At 61.9% G+C, this 13,054-nt stretch overlaps 1 protein-coding gene across 1 annotated transcript; it reads right to left on the bottom strand.

Moving 5' to 3' along the window:
* Positions 1 to 9,193: 9,193 nt before the first annotated feature.
* On the bottom strand, positions 9,194 to 10,678 carry LOC129399855 (laminin subunit gamma-1-like). Its single transcript, XM_055121227.1, has 2 exons — positions 10,155 to 10,678; positions 9,194 to 9,276 (listed from the first exon to the last, which is right to left on the bottom strand). The coding sequence occupies exons 1-2, from the start codon at positions 10,585 to 10,587 to the stop codon at positions 9,194 to 9,196; spliced, it is 516 nt and encodes a 171-aa protein (XP_054977202.1). The 5' UTR covers positions 10,588 to 10,678.
* Positions 10,679 to 13,054: the final 2,376 nt, after the last annotated feature.

The following is a 13,054-nucleotide window of genomic DNA, read 5'->3' as shown; positions in this document are numbered from 1 at the left end:
GGGGGAAAATTCATAATAACAAAAAATTTTTTTATATTAGTACAACATCCTCACCAAACAGGGAAGTGAAATGACTTATGGAAATCTGTATTATGCGACAGAATAGACAATAGCCTCAACAATTACAGCAGAACCGGGACCAAGAACTATCGTAAGGGCAAAGGTTTGTACAATTGATTATCTGACTTAAGGTGAATGTTTAAACAGGCGCTTTGTCTATTGTCTATTGTTCTAACCCACAAAGGGCCAAAGAGATAGTACAGTGGGTAGGGCACCCGCCCTGCCAACTATGGTTTGAGTGCCGACAACACAAATGGTCCCCCCTCCCCACCCTCCACCCCCCACGCCCTGCCGGACTGACACAGAGACAGAAGCACTGACACCCCAATTTGTGCCTCCCTCCCCCAAATAAGTGCGTGGAAATAAAAGAGAAAACTACGGCTGGGATAGAAAAGTTGGAAAGAGAATACAGAGATGAAACGACAGCTGGGGTGGGGTCCATTAAAAAATAAACAGCAATCAGAAATAAAGAAATAAACGTGTGGAGTCACTGAAGCACTTCTCAGAGACAGCGTTGCTTCCTACGGCTCTCACAGTGACTGTTGCTCAAACAAGAGAATTATTTTATCTTGTCTTTTGTTGCTGGAGCAAGAGCACAGCGGGGAGGGCATTGGCCTGGCACGTGGCCGACCTGGGTTCGATTCCCCGGCATCCCATAGGGTCCCCCGAGCACCACCAGGAGTGATTCCTGAGTGCAGAGCCAGGAGTCAGCCCTGAGCATCGCCAGGTGTGATTCCAAAATGAAACACAAGAGTCACGGGGTACCCAGCCACCACAGAGAGTTTGCTTAGACACAGCTGAACCGGGTTCGATCCCCGGCACCGCCAAAGGTCCTGCGATCTGTGCCAGGAGTGACCCCTGAGCACAGAACCAGGAGTCAGCCCCAGCATGTCAGGTCTGGCCCCCTTTAAGAACAGACAAAGCAAAGCCACACAAATCTAGGGGGCTTAGTGGTCAGAGAGAGAGTGCGGGTTTCTTCCAGCACTGCACAGGGTCCCCCGAGGCTCACTAGGTGGGCCTTGCCGAGCCCTCTATGGGGTGGTCAGGGGCCATCGGGGGCCCAGGGTGGCCGCTGGGGCGGGAGGGCGGGGACACGGAGCTACGTGTGGATGCTGGTTCGGGGGCCACACCTCGCAGTGCTCAGGGGGTACTCCTGGCTCAGTGCTCGGGGCTGGGGGACCGCTGGGGGACTGAACTCCAGGCCGTCTGCGCCCTGGAGAGAAGCCGGCCTGGATGTGCCCAAGTGGAGCAAGCAGGGGACAGGGTGAGCCCAGGGGGCGTGGGGACGACAGAGAGGGACCGGATGCCCCCTGGGGCCGCAGTGTCCAGCTACCCTGCCTCGAAGGCCGCCAGCCTGGGAGGATGGCGAGCCCTGAGCCATGCGGGCCGACCGGGGCAGCCTTACGGGAAGCCTCAGATAAGGGAAACGCACGTCCCAGCAGGCAGGGGGGAGAGATAAGGGTCTAAGGGTCCCCCCGCCCCCACCACCCTCCGGGAAATGGGGGCTTTGCCGCTTTCCTGCTCAGACTCTCGTCCTGAAATTCAGACAATTCCTCCGACATTCCTCGAGGTTCACTATTTTTTTTTTTTTTTGCTTTTTGCATCACACCCGGCGATGCTCAGGGCTGACTCCCGGCTCTGTGCTCAGTGATCACTCCTGTCGGTGCTCGGGGGACCCTGTGGGATGCCGGGGATCGAACCCGGGTCGGCCGCGTGCCAGGCCAACGCTCTCCCCGCTGTGCTATCACTCCAGCCCCGAGGTTACGGATTTCACGCGCTGGAGTCCCCGGGACTTGGGGGTGTGGAGGGGGCCCACCCCCGCCCTGGAAGGAAGGGGGGGACGCCCTGAAACCACGTCTTCTTCCCCGGCTAATGGTCCGTATACACTCGCCGTGACCACGGGGTGTGGGTTTGGGGGAGGGGGAGTCTGCACGCCCCACTCAGCCCACAGGGGACAAAACTCACCCCTCAGGCCGCCCTAACCCTCAAAGGCCCGAAGGGAAGTCCTGGGGGGGGGATCGGGGGTTCCATCCCTGGCACCCTGTAGCCCCACCCCCCACCAGGACAGATCCCTGAGCACAGAGTTGGGAGTCAGCCCTGAGCACCGCCAGGTGTGGCCTCTCCAAAATAAACAAGCCACCGCGCAGAGGGCGGGGAAGCCGAGGGGCCGTGACTCAGTTTCCCCCCACGTCACACCAATGCCCATCTACACCCCAGGATCGAGCCTGAGCGCGTCATCAGGGGCAAATAGCTCTCCCCCCCACCCCGGGGCAGGGGACAGAGATAGCCCTGGGGGCTGGGCTCCGGGCCGCCTGGGCCCGGAATAGCTGGGCGACAGGCTCTGAGCTCTGAGCCGGCGCAGGGACACGTAACAGTCCCGTTAAAGCTCCCTGGGCGCCTCCGGCGGGCTAAAAGGGGACCCTCACCCCGGCTAAAAGGGCCGCCCCACTGGGCACACCCAGGGCCTGAAATAGCCCCAGACAGGGGCAGGGGACCCAGGGACCCCTCGTTTTTGTGTGTGTGTGTGTGTGTGTGTGTGTGTGTGTGTTCTCGGGGGTTGGGGCTGGGGGCTGAGAACTCGAGTCGCTGTTCTGTAAAATGGGCGCAAGGCCACGGGCATGATGCGGAAAGTGGCTGGGGCAGGTGCGGGTGGGCCCGGGAGGTGGCGGGAAGGCGGGGGCAGGGTTCTTCCCCCCCCCAGCACTGTGTGGCCCCTGCTCCCCTGAGCACTGAGACAGGAGCCAGCCATACCCCAGCACCCTGAGGTGTGACCAACACCACGGGTGGACGACAGACGCGCGAATATCTTCTTTCTAAAGGGGTCCCTGGGCGGGGGGGAGGGGGCTGGGGAGACAGCACAGCGGGGAGGGCGTTGGCCTTGCATGCGGCTGACCCGGGTTCGATTCCCAGCATCCCATAGGGTCCCCCGAGCACTGCCAGGAGTGATTCCTGAGCGCAGAGCCAGGAGTCAGCCCTGAGCATCGCCAGGTGGGACCCAAAGAGCAAAAAAATAATAATAATAATAATTAAATTAAATTAAAATAGACGCATCTGGGGCCGAAGGGAGGGCATTTGCCTGGCATGCAGCTGACCCGGGTTCGATCCCTGACATCCCATAGAGTCCCCCAGCATTGCCGGGTGTGGCCCAAATCTTAAAAAAAAAAAAAAATTTCCGAAAAGAACCCCCAAAGCAAAGTGCCCCCAAGTTTAGGGCTTGAGGTGAAGGGACCCCTGCTGGGCCCTGTCTGAGGCCCTGGGGCCCCCAGCACTGCCCGTCTGGGCCCGGGTCCCACCTTTCGCACCCAGTGCTGGGGGCAGGAGCAGGGCCACGCCAGGCCCAGGGTCTCTCCCGGTGCTGCGTGGGGGGGCCAGCCCGGGCCCTCGGCCTGACAGCCCCCAGTTCCACCCTGGGGTCCGGGCAGCCCTGGAGAGCTGGGGAGGGGGGCTCAGCCCAAGTGTCACCAACCAGGGAGACCCCGGAAGGGCCTTAACTGGGGAAGGGCCTTAACTGGCCTGGGACTGAGAGGGACTTCAAAGGGCCAAGAGAGAAAAGAAGGTAAACAGACAGACAATAGGGAGGGCAGCAGGGGCGGGGAGGGAGAGAGGGAGGAGAGAGAGAGGGAGGGAGAGAGAGAGGAGAGAGAGAGGGAGGGAGAGAGAGAGAGAGAGAGAGAGAGAGAGAGGGAGAGAGAGAGGGAGGGAGGGAGAGAGAGAGAGAGAGAAGAGGGAGAAGCTTCCTCCCATTCATTCATTCCCTCATTCATTCCCTCATCGGGGTGACCAGGGCCGAGAAGGAGACACATCGGAAGGGCCTGACACCGCTAGACCCCTGGGGACAGGAAGCGGCAGGAAAGAGCCCCCCCCCCAGAAGTTGGCCACGGAGCACTGGAGCAGGAGCAAAGGCAGCTGGGACCAGGCGAGTCCTGGCCTTCACTCCCTTGCTCCTGCAAGCTCCCAGCAACACTCGGGCATGGCTCCCATGTCAAGTGCAGTGAAGAGGCTCCAGGCAGGGGAGGGGGGCACAGCCAGGGACACACCACATGGGGTTCCCAGACCACCACCAGGAGTCAGCCCCGAGCACAGAGCCAGGAGTCAGCCCTGAGCACAGAGCTGGAGTCAGCCCTGAGCACAGAGCTCGCTGGGAGTCAGCCCAGAGCACTAAGCCGGGAGTCAGCCCTGAGCACAAAGCCAGGAGTCAGTCCTGAGCCGGGAGTGAGCCCTGAGCACCATCAGGGGTGGTCCCAAGCCCTAAATAAGTTAATAAATAAATAAGCCCTAAATAAACTAAGTCGGGGAGAGCAGAGGCACACACGTCCCCGTGTCCCCCGTGTCCTCTGGGCCGGGCGGCCGAGCTGCACATTCCCCTTCGCGTCCTCGAGCCGACGAGAGCCAGGCTCGGGCCTTTCCAGAAGGGGCTGAGTTTATTGTAAAGCCGGCGGGGCCCACGGCAGCCGAGTCCCAGAGCAAGTCTGGGCATGTGGCAAGGCCCAGGGGCAGGGCCGACCTTTCGAAGATTTTCCTGGGGAGAGAGGCGGCCGTGGGGGGGGAAGGGGGGTGCCAGAGGAAACCAGGAACAGATGAGGCCACCATGCGGCTCTCCAGAGCTGGCCCTCGGGACGGTCGCGACGGCCCCTTGGCCCCCAGGGGGGACAGGCTGAGGGATACCGTGTGGTATCTACTTTTTTTTTTTGGTCCCACCCGGCGATGCTCAGGGCAGGTTCCCGGCTCTGCACTCAGGAATCACTCCTGGCGGTGCTCGGGGGAACCCTGTGTATGGGATGGTGGGAATCGAACCCGGGTTGCCCGTGTTTTGCAAAGCATACACCCTCCCCACTGGACTGTCCAGTCCCCTGACTTGTATTATTATTATTATTATTATTTTGGCCTTTTGGGTCCCACCCGGCGATGCTCAGGGCTGACTCCCTGCTCTGCACTCAGGGATCACTCCTGGCAGTGCTTGGGGGACCCTAGGGGATGCCGGGGATCGAACCCGGGTCGGCCGCGTGCCAGGTAACCCCCGAGGCTGCTAGCAAAGGCCAATCTGCAACACCCGGATACTGGTACGGCAGAGGGCTGAGGGCAGGACTCTGAGGCACGACCCCATTTCGGACGCTCCAAGCTGGACGAGTCAAACCCGCCAAGACTCCTTCTCCGAGAAGAACGTTCCCGCCACCACCCCAGGCAGGACTGCGCCCCGCGCTGCTCCCCACGGCCACTCTTTAACTCCGTCCGCCCAAGGACGGGTCCTCTGCACCCCAACCCATGTCACCTCTGCCACGCCTTCTTTGCAGAATGCTCTCTCTCTCACACACACACACACACACACACACACACACACACACACTCGCGCACACACACGCACACTCATGCATGCATGCAAAAAAAAAATTTTTTTTAAAAAGCTGTTACCCAGCTGATCCCCGGCATCCTGTAAGGTCCCCCCAAACCATGCCAGGAAGAATTCTCGAGCGTGGAGCCAGGAAGGCCCCCTGAGCACAGGGGGGTTGTGTGTGTGTGTGTGTGTGTGTGTGTGTGTGTTTGTGTGTGTGTGTGTTCCCAAAAGCCAAAAATTCCAGTAGATTTTCCAAATGTTTCCCAGTGTATTTAGAGCCAGGAAGCACAGGTGTGTGTGTGTGTATGTGTGTGTGTGTCAGGGGTGATCCCAAAAGCCCCTGTGGGAAAGTGTCCCCCAGCCTGGCGTGTGTGTGTGTGTGTGTGTGTGTGTGTGTGTGTATGTGTATGTGTGTAGCCAGGAAGGCCCCTTGAGCACAGGGTGTGTGTGTGTAGGAGCCAGGAAGGCCCTTTGAGCACAGGGGTGTGTGTGTGTGTGTGTAGCCAGGAAGGCCCCTTGAGCACAGGGTGTGTGTGTGTGTGTGTGTGTGTGTGTAGCCAGGAAGGCCCCTTGAGCACAGGGTGTGTGTGTGTGTGTGTGTGTGTGTGTTTCCCAGTGTATTTAGCCACCTCACCCCCTCACGCCCCTGTGGGAACGTGTCCCCGGCCTGGCCGTAACCAGCAAGGGCGCTGTGAGTCCCTGCGGCTTTATGACTCGTGCCGGTCACTCCCTAACTGCAGTCACCCGCGGCCTGGTTCCCAGGAGCCCGCCTGGCCTCTTGGCGTCTGGGCTCTCGCACCCCCGACTCGGGTTTCACATACCCCGGAGCCAGCGATGCGTGGAGCCCCGAGGTGAGCCGTGCGTGAAAGGCCCTGCCCTGCTGTCGATGGTCCCGGCCCCCCCGCCCCCCCCCGCCCCCCGCCCCGGTCAGCACATGCTGAGGGGGCCGTGCTGAGGGGGCCGGGGTACTGCACCGAGGGTCAGACTCGGTGGGACCTCGAGTAGCAACCCGCAGGGCTGAGGCCAGGAGAGCGCCAAGCAGCGGGGGACAGTAGCTTCTGGATCCTTCCGGAAGCTTCTCGAGCAGGCGCCCACGTGGGTAAGAATCACAGGATTCGCTGTGCAGTTTGCTTTGGGGCTGCACCCGACAGGACTCCGGGCTCAGGGCTGACTCCTGGGTCTGCTCTCGGGGCTCACTCCTGGCAGGGCGGGGGGGGGGGGGCCTGTGGGGTGCCGGGAATCAAACCCAGGTCAGCTGCCCGCAAGGCAAGCAAGCACCCTCCCTGCTGTACTGTCTATTTTTTATTTTATTTTTTATTTTATTTTATTTTATTTTTATTTTTGGGTCACACCCGGCGATGCTCAAGGCTGACTCCTGGCTCTGCACTCAGGAATCACTCCTGGCGGTGCTCGGGGGACCCTATGGGATGCTGGGGATCGAACCCGGGTTGGCCGAGTGCCAGGCAAACGCCCTCCCCGCTGTGTTATTGCTCCAGCCCCTGTACTGTCTCTCCCGCCCTATGGGGTCACTTTATTTTATTTACTTTTGGTTTGGGGGTCAGAGCTGGTGATACTCAGGGCTTACTCCTGGCAGTGCTCAGGGGACCATCTGGAGTGTCGGGGATCGGGATCGAACCCAGGGTCTGCCGTGTGCAAAACAAACTCTTCTACCCCCAGCCCTTGCTGTACTATCACTCTAGTCCCTAGAGAATCATTTTAGCTGACACTTTGGTTTCTTTGTTTGTTTTCATTTTTTGGGGGGGTCCCACCCAGTGATGCTCAGGGCTGACTCTTGGCTCTGCACTCAGGAATCCCTCCTGGGGGTGCTCGGGGGTCCTTATGGGATGCTGGGGATCAAACCCGGATCGGCCGCGTGCAAGGCAAACACCCTCCCCACTGTACTATCGCTCTAGCTCAACTAACAGCTTTTTAAAAAAAATTTTTTGCATGCATGCATGAGTGTGCGTGTGTGCCAGCTTGAAGTTTTTCAAAATGAGAAAGGGACCAGAAAGAAAGGATGCGAGCACTTGCCTTCAACCCCCGTGAAGGGGCCGGAGCCATAGCACAGCGGGGAGGGTGTCTGCCTTACGCGTGGCCGACCCGGATTCTATTCCCAGCATCCCATAGGGTCCCCTGAGCACCGCCAGGTGTGAGTCCTGAGTGCAGAGCCAGGAGTCAGCCCTGAGCATCGCCGGGTGGGACCCAAAAAGCAAAAAAAAACAACAACAAAAAAAAAACCAAACCTGTGAAGATTCCATACAGGGTCCCCCAAGCTCTGCCAGGAGTGACCCCTGAGCACAGAGCAGCCAGGAATCAGCCCTGAGCACTGCAGAGTGTGGTCCAAATGCCCTCCCACCCACACACGTGTCCAGAGGGGCAGGGGGAGATGATAATTCAGACCCAGTTCCGGTCTGAGTCTAGGTCCCGAGGGCTTTCTGCAGCTGCCGGGAATGAAAACGGTGTCCAAGAACGCTCTGAAACTTGGTTTATTTTCAAGCCCTGAGCTCCAAGCACTCGTCGGAGCAAGAGGGGCTGTGCTTCAAACAGAAGCATTTTTCGGCAAAACAAAACAAAAAAAAGGACAAGTCGGAGCACATAGCATTTTCTGGGGTAGCGTGGAAGACTGGCGTCCGGGCTGGGTGACCGCGTCAGCCCCTCGGACAGCTCGGAGTGGCCTTTTGGGGGCCACCAGCCCGCCCTGCCACTTGATCTCTCTGTGTCAAGGCCCAGCAATTTAGCCAGCTCGGCCAGACCCCCCTAAATCACCTCCCACTTCCCAGAGCACTCGGCCGGCAGAAAAAAACTGGGGGGTGGGGGGCGGGCAGGAGAGGAACTCTGCGTGACTGCCAGCCCCCGACACACACACACACACACACACACACACACACACACACACACACACGGTCTTGGTCGCCAGCGCTAGCATCTGCAAGGGAGCAAAAGGTGACCCCATGGGGGCACTTAAGACTCCACACAGCAATTTTCCCACACCCAAACTTAAACGGGAGGAGTCGAGGGGGCCTTCAAGGGACTGACGGCCAAGTCTGCAAACCCCCCCAGGAGACACCAGCCAGAGATCTGAGCGAGGGGGGGGCCCCCCGAGCCCCGAGTCTCTGAGACACCCCGCCCCACCCCGGAGATCACCTCGGGACGGGGTCGAGGGGCCCTGACCCGCCCAAAGGCAGGTGGCTCGCGGGCGAGGGGGGTGGGCTCCGTGACCTTATTCTCCGAGCTTCCACTTCCCGATGGACAGACGGACGGACGGCCCGGCCCCAGGACAATGGGGGCTGCTCACACACAGAGCCGGAAAACCCAACGCCACTCTCCGTGGCATTTTTGGCGGATGCCGCCTTCTTCCCGCAGGAAGCTGAGCCTCCCGCCTCCCCCCATGACGACGGTGTGTGTGTGTGTGTGTGTGTGTGTGTGTGAGGGAGAGACCCCCCTGGGGAGGGCCAAACCCCCCCCCACACACACACACAAAGCAATTGTGGGCCTTGTGACGCCAATGGCCTCAAAGGTCGCAGGTCCCATGAGGCGTGGCTCAGGGCCTGGCCGTCCATCCGTGCCAGGACTCTCTCCCTCCCCGCCGCGGCCTGGGAAGTGCAGCCCCCCCCCACTACACCCTACGCCCCCGGCACCCTTTCACTCAGACACAATCGAGACTCGGTCTCCGTGTTTATAGCCGGTCTCGGCGGAAGCAACACTTATCTAGATCAAACGGGGTTTTGGAGACTCGAGGGTAAACATGTGCATCCTCTGGTGGGCCGGCCTCGAAGTCCTCCGGACACCCCACTCCCGAGCTCAAGAGATCCCCGCGGCCTCCTGCCGGGCTCCGAGGGCCAGCAAGGGGCCAGGACAGGAGAGCGAGGCCTGGGCCGGCACCACTGCGGGAAGCACACAGAGCGACCTAGAAACCATCGAGCCAACTTTTCCCTGGAGTCGGGCGGGGGGGACCCACCCGCCTTGCAAAGCAAACTTCCAGCTGCAGAAACGGCCCAGGGGGGCTCGGGGCACTTGCCTGGGTGCCAAGCCCGACACCACACCGATGCCTGGGCACGGCCCCGCGCCCCTTTCAGCCAAGTCCCAGAGGGGGCCACCACCCGGCCACACCAGCGGCAGGGCCCAATCCCCACCCAACGGCCCCCCGCATGGAAAAAAAAGGAAGAATAAAAAAGTGGGGTTCTAGTTTAATGGCACAGAAGCAGACCCCCGGACCCCCTGAACTCCCTCCACCAGAGTGAGGCTAGCGAAGGCCGGAGGGGGGGCCCCAGTGGTGACCCCTGCAGGCCTGGGGGGTTCCGTGTGTGACCCCTGCAGGTGAGGGGGGTTCTGGGGGGAATCCTGGGTGTGAGCCCTGCAGACCTGGGGGGGTCCCGCGCGTGACCCCTGCAGGCCTGGGAGGAGTCCAGCAGTGACCCCTGCAAGCCGGGGGTCCGGCGTGTGATCCCTGCAGGCCTGGGAGGAGGCCAGCGAGTGACCCCTGCAGGCCGGGGCGGGGGGGGGGGTGGGGGGGGGTGGTGTTTCCCGCGCGTGACCCCTGCAGGCCTGAGAGGAGTCCAGCGAGTGACCCCTGCAGGCCGGGGGTCCCGTGCGTGAACCCTACATGCCTGGGAGGAGGCCAGCGAGTGACCCCTGCAGGCCGGGGGGGGGGGGGGGCCGCGCGTGACCCCTGCAGGCCTGGGAGGAGGCCAGCGAGTGACCCCTGCAAGCCGGGGGTCCCGCGCGTGACCCCCGCAGGCCCGGGAGGAGTCCCCGGCGCGACCCCCGCGGGCCGGGGGTCCCGGGCGCGCGCGGGGGCTCGGGCAGCGCTTACCCAGGTGCAGCGTGAGGTTGATGGCCGTGGGGTACTGCACTCCCGCCAGCATGGTCTGGCTCTGCCACCAGGTGGAGTCGGCCTGGTTGTTGTAGTCGGTGAGGAAGGCCGCGCCGTGCTGCAGGTGGGGCTGTCCCGCGTCGCACAGGTGGCAAGACTTGGTGACGCCGGTGACCCCCGTCTGCACGCAGTACTCCTCGGGCGGGCTCCCGCACGTGTTGGTGGCCACCACGGTCACGTTGAAGGCGGCGTTGACGAACTCGGGCATGCAGCGCTGCGGCCGGCCGCCCTCGGCCACGCACTCGTCCATGGCGCCGCGCGCGCCGCCCAGCCACGCGGCCAGCGCGGCCAGCAGCGGCCAGAGCCGCGCCCGAGCGCGCATCGCGCCGGGAGGGGACGCGGGAGGCCGCGAGAGTCCGGCCCGGTCCTGCTGCTGCCGCCGCTGCCCCGCCACCGCCGCGCTGCTGCCCCGCCCGCCGCGCGCCGCGCTCTGCGAGCTCGGCCCCGCGCCCGATGGCCGCGCCGCGGAGGGCCAGGCGGGGGGCGGGGCGGGGCAGGGCCGCGGCCACGGGGCGGGGCCGAGCCGCAGCCGAGCCAATCGCGAGCGGGAGGGGGAGGAACCCGGCACCTGAGGGGCGGAGCCGAGCCGCGGACGAGCCTATCGCGAGCGGGAGGGGGAGGAACCCGGTTCGAGGGGCGGGGCCGCGGCGAGGGGGCGGGAGGGCCGCAACCGAGCCTATCGCGAGCGGGTAGGGGAGGAACCCGGCGTCGGAGGGACGAGACCGCGGCGGGGGGGGCGGGGCCGAGCCATTGCGAACTAGCCTACTGACGTCGAAGGGCGTGGCCACGACCCAGGGCGGGGCAGAGCCCGAGGTGAGAGGGGCGGAGACTACTGTTTGCTGCCCGAGCGGAGCTTGGCGTGAAATGGGCGTGGCCACGACGCAAGAGAGGGGCGGAGCCTGGGGTGAGAAGGGCGGAGCCTACTAATGAGCGGGCAAGGGGAAGCATGGAATGAAGGGGGTGGGCGTGGCCCCGAATAGAGGGAGGGGCTGAGCCTGTGGTTCAATGGGCGTGGCCACGAATAGAGGGCGGGGTCGAGCCTGGGGTGAGAAGGGCGGAGCCTACTGTGAGCGGGCAGGGGCGGAGCCTGGGGTGAAGTGGGCGTGGTCACAAACCGAGGGCGGTCTTGAGGGGGCGGGGCCTGTGATTGAGGACTGAGGCTGGAGTGGGAGGAGTCTAGAGTGAGCAGGGAGGAGGGGCGTGGCCTTGGTGGTGGGCGGGGTCTTGAGAGGGGCGTGGCCTGGAGGGGGCCGGGAGGGGGACGGGAGCGCCTCGGAGGGGGCCGGGGACGGGAGCGGCCCGAGCCGGAGGGGCGCGGGGGCGGGGGCGGCCCGCAGGGGGACGGCGGTGCATGCCGGGAGCCCGGGCCCGGGGAGGGGGCGTCGGGAGCCCCGCGCCGGCCTGGGCGTGGGCCCCGGGGTCCAGCCGGGTCCTGGCCGGGGCTGCCCCGCGCCCCCCGCCCTCGGCGCGGCCGCACCCCGAGGGGCTGGGGGGCGTCCAGGCCGGGGGAGGGGCGCAGAGGCCGCGAGTGGACAGTCCCCCCCCTCCCGGGCTGCTGAGTCACCGGGCCCCGACCCGGACCTGCCGGAGCCGCCGCCGCGCGTGCAGCCGCCCGCTTTTTCTTTTAATTCTCTTTCCACGATCTCGACGATGGAGAAAATCCTAACTAGGCGATCCAGAAAATAATAATTGCAGCATTATATTTGCAATTATTTTAAAAATAATAATTGCACAAATAAAATTTTAAAAATCACTGCAGACCCCATAATGAGCCCTGGGGTGGGGGTAGGTGGTGGCTGGGTCCGCAGAGGGACTCAGGTTTGAACCGTTCCGAAAAGCAAAATAAATGCCATTCATTTCTGCCCAAGAAGGACATCTCTCTCCACCCTTAGAACAAAGGAGGGGCAAAGAACACCAAGATAAAGTCAGTAAAACCGGAGATGCAGGATAGGTAGAATCCGTGAATCCCCCGGATAAATTTTAAATATTTTATTATTAATAAAGAAGAAAATTATCATTTTACCCATCTTGCTCAGATTTTCCACCACGTGCAACCGAAATCAAGCTGCGACCCCCAAGGTGTGCAGACTCAACTTTAGGGGCGCCCTGTCCTGGCTCGTGTGTCCGGTATTTGTGGGACCCCCCTCCAGCCTGGAACTCTGGCCCCCCTCACCCCCTCAGCCCCCACGCCCGGGGATTTGTAAAAGCTCATTCATCAGTTGAATCTATTTCTCAATGCAAGCAGCAAGGAAACTGGCTTTTCCTCGAGAACTATGTAGCCAGAGGGTGTTGGGTGATGAAATAAATTCTCCGCTGGTTGCATCTCTGTTCAAAGGGACCCAGTGTAAAAGATTTGAAGACAACTTAGTAAAAAAAAAAAAATCTTTTTTTCTTTTGGCCTTTTAGATCCCACCCGGCTATGCTCAGAGGTTACCCCTGGCTCTGCACTCAGGAATCACTCCTGGCGGGGCTTGGGGGGTCTTATGGGATGCCGGGGATCGAACCCATGCCAGGCAAATGACCTCCCCACTGTGCTATCTCTCTGGCCCCGAGATTTTTTCTATCAAGTGATTCTGATTTTTATTATTATTTTGAGGGCCCCGGGGCACGGCCAGCAGTACTCATGGGCGACTCCTGGCTCTGTGCTCAGTGGCTGCGCCTGAGTGACAAGGGCTGACCCTTAGTAGCGGTCAGCTGCGTGCAAGGCCCACGCCCTAACCTTTGTGCTACAGCTCCAGCCCCTTGAGCTGTTCTGTTAAAAGAAAAAAAAAATGCAGGGGTGGGACTGG

The sequence above is a fragment of the Sorex araneus genome, chromosome X, assembly GCF_027595985.1.
Source record: "Sorex araneus isolate mSorAra2 chromosome X, mSorAra2.pri, whole genome shotgun sequence".
In the NCBI taxonomy this organism is placed as follows: domain Eukaryota; kingdom Metazoa; phylum Chordata; class Mammalia; order Eulipotyphla; family Soricidae; genus Sorex; species Sorex araneus.
This window is presented reverse-complemented; position numbering and strand designations above follow the sequence as displayed.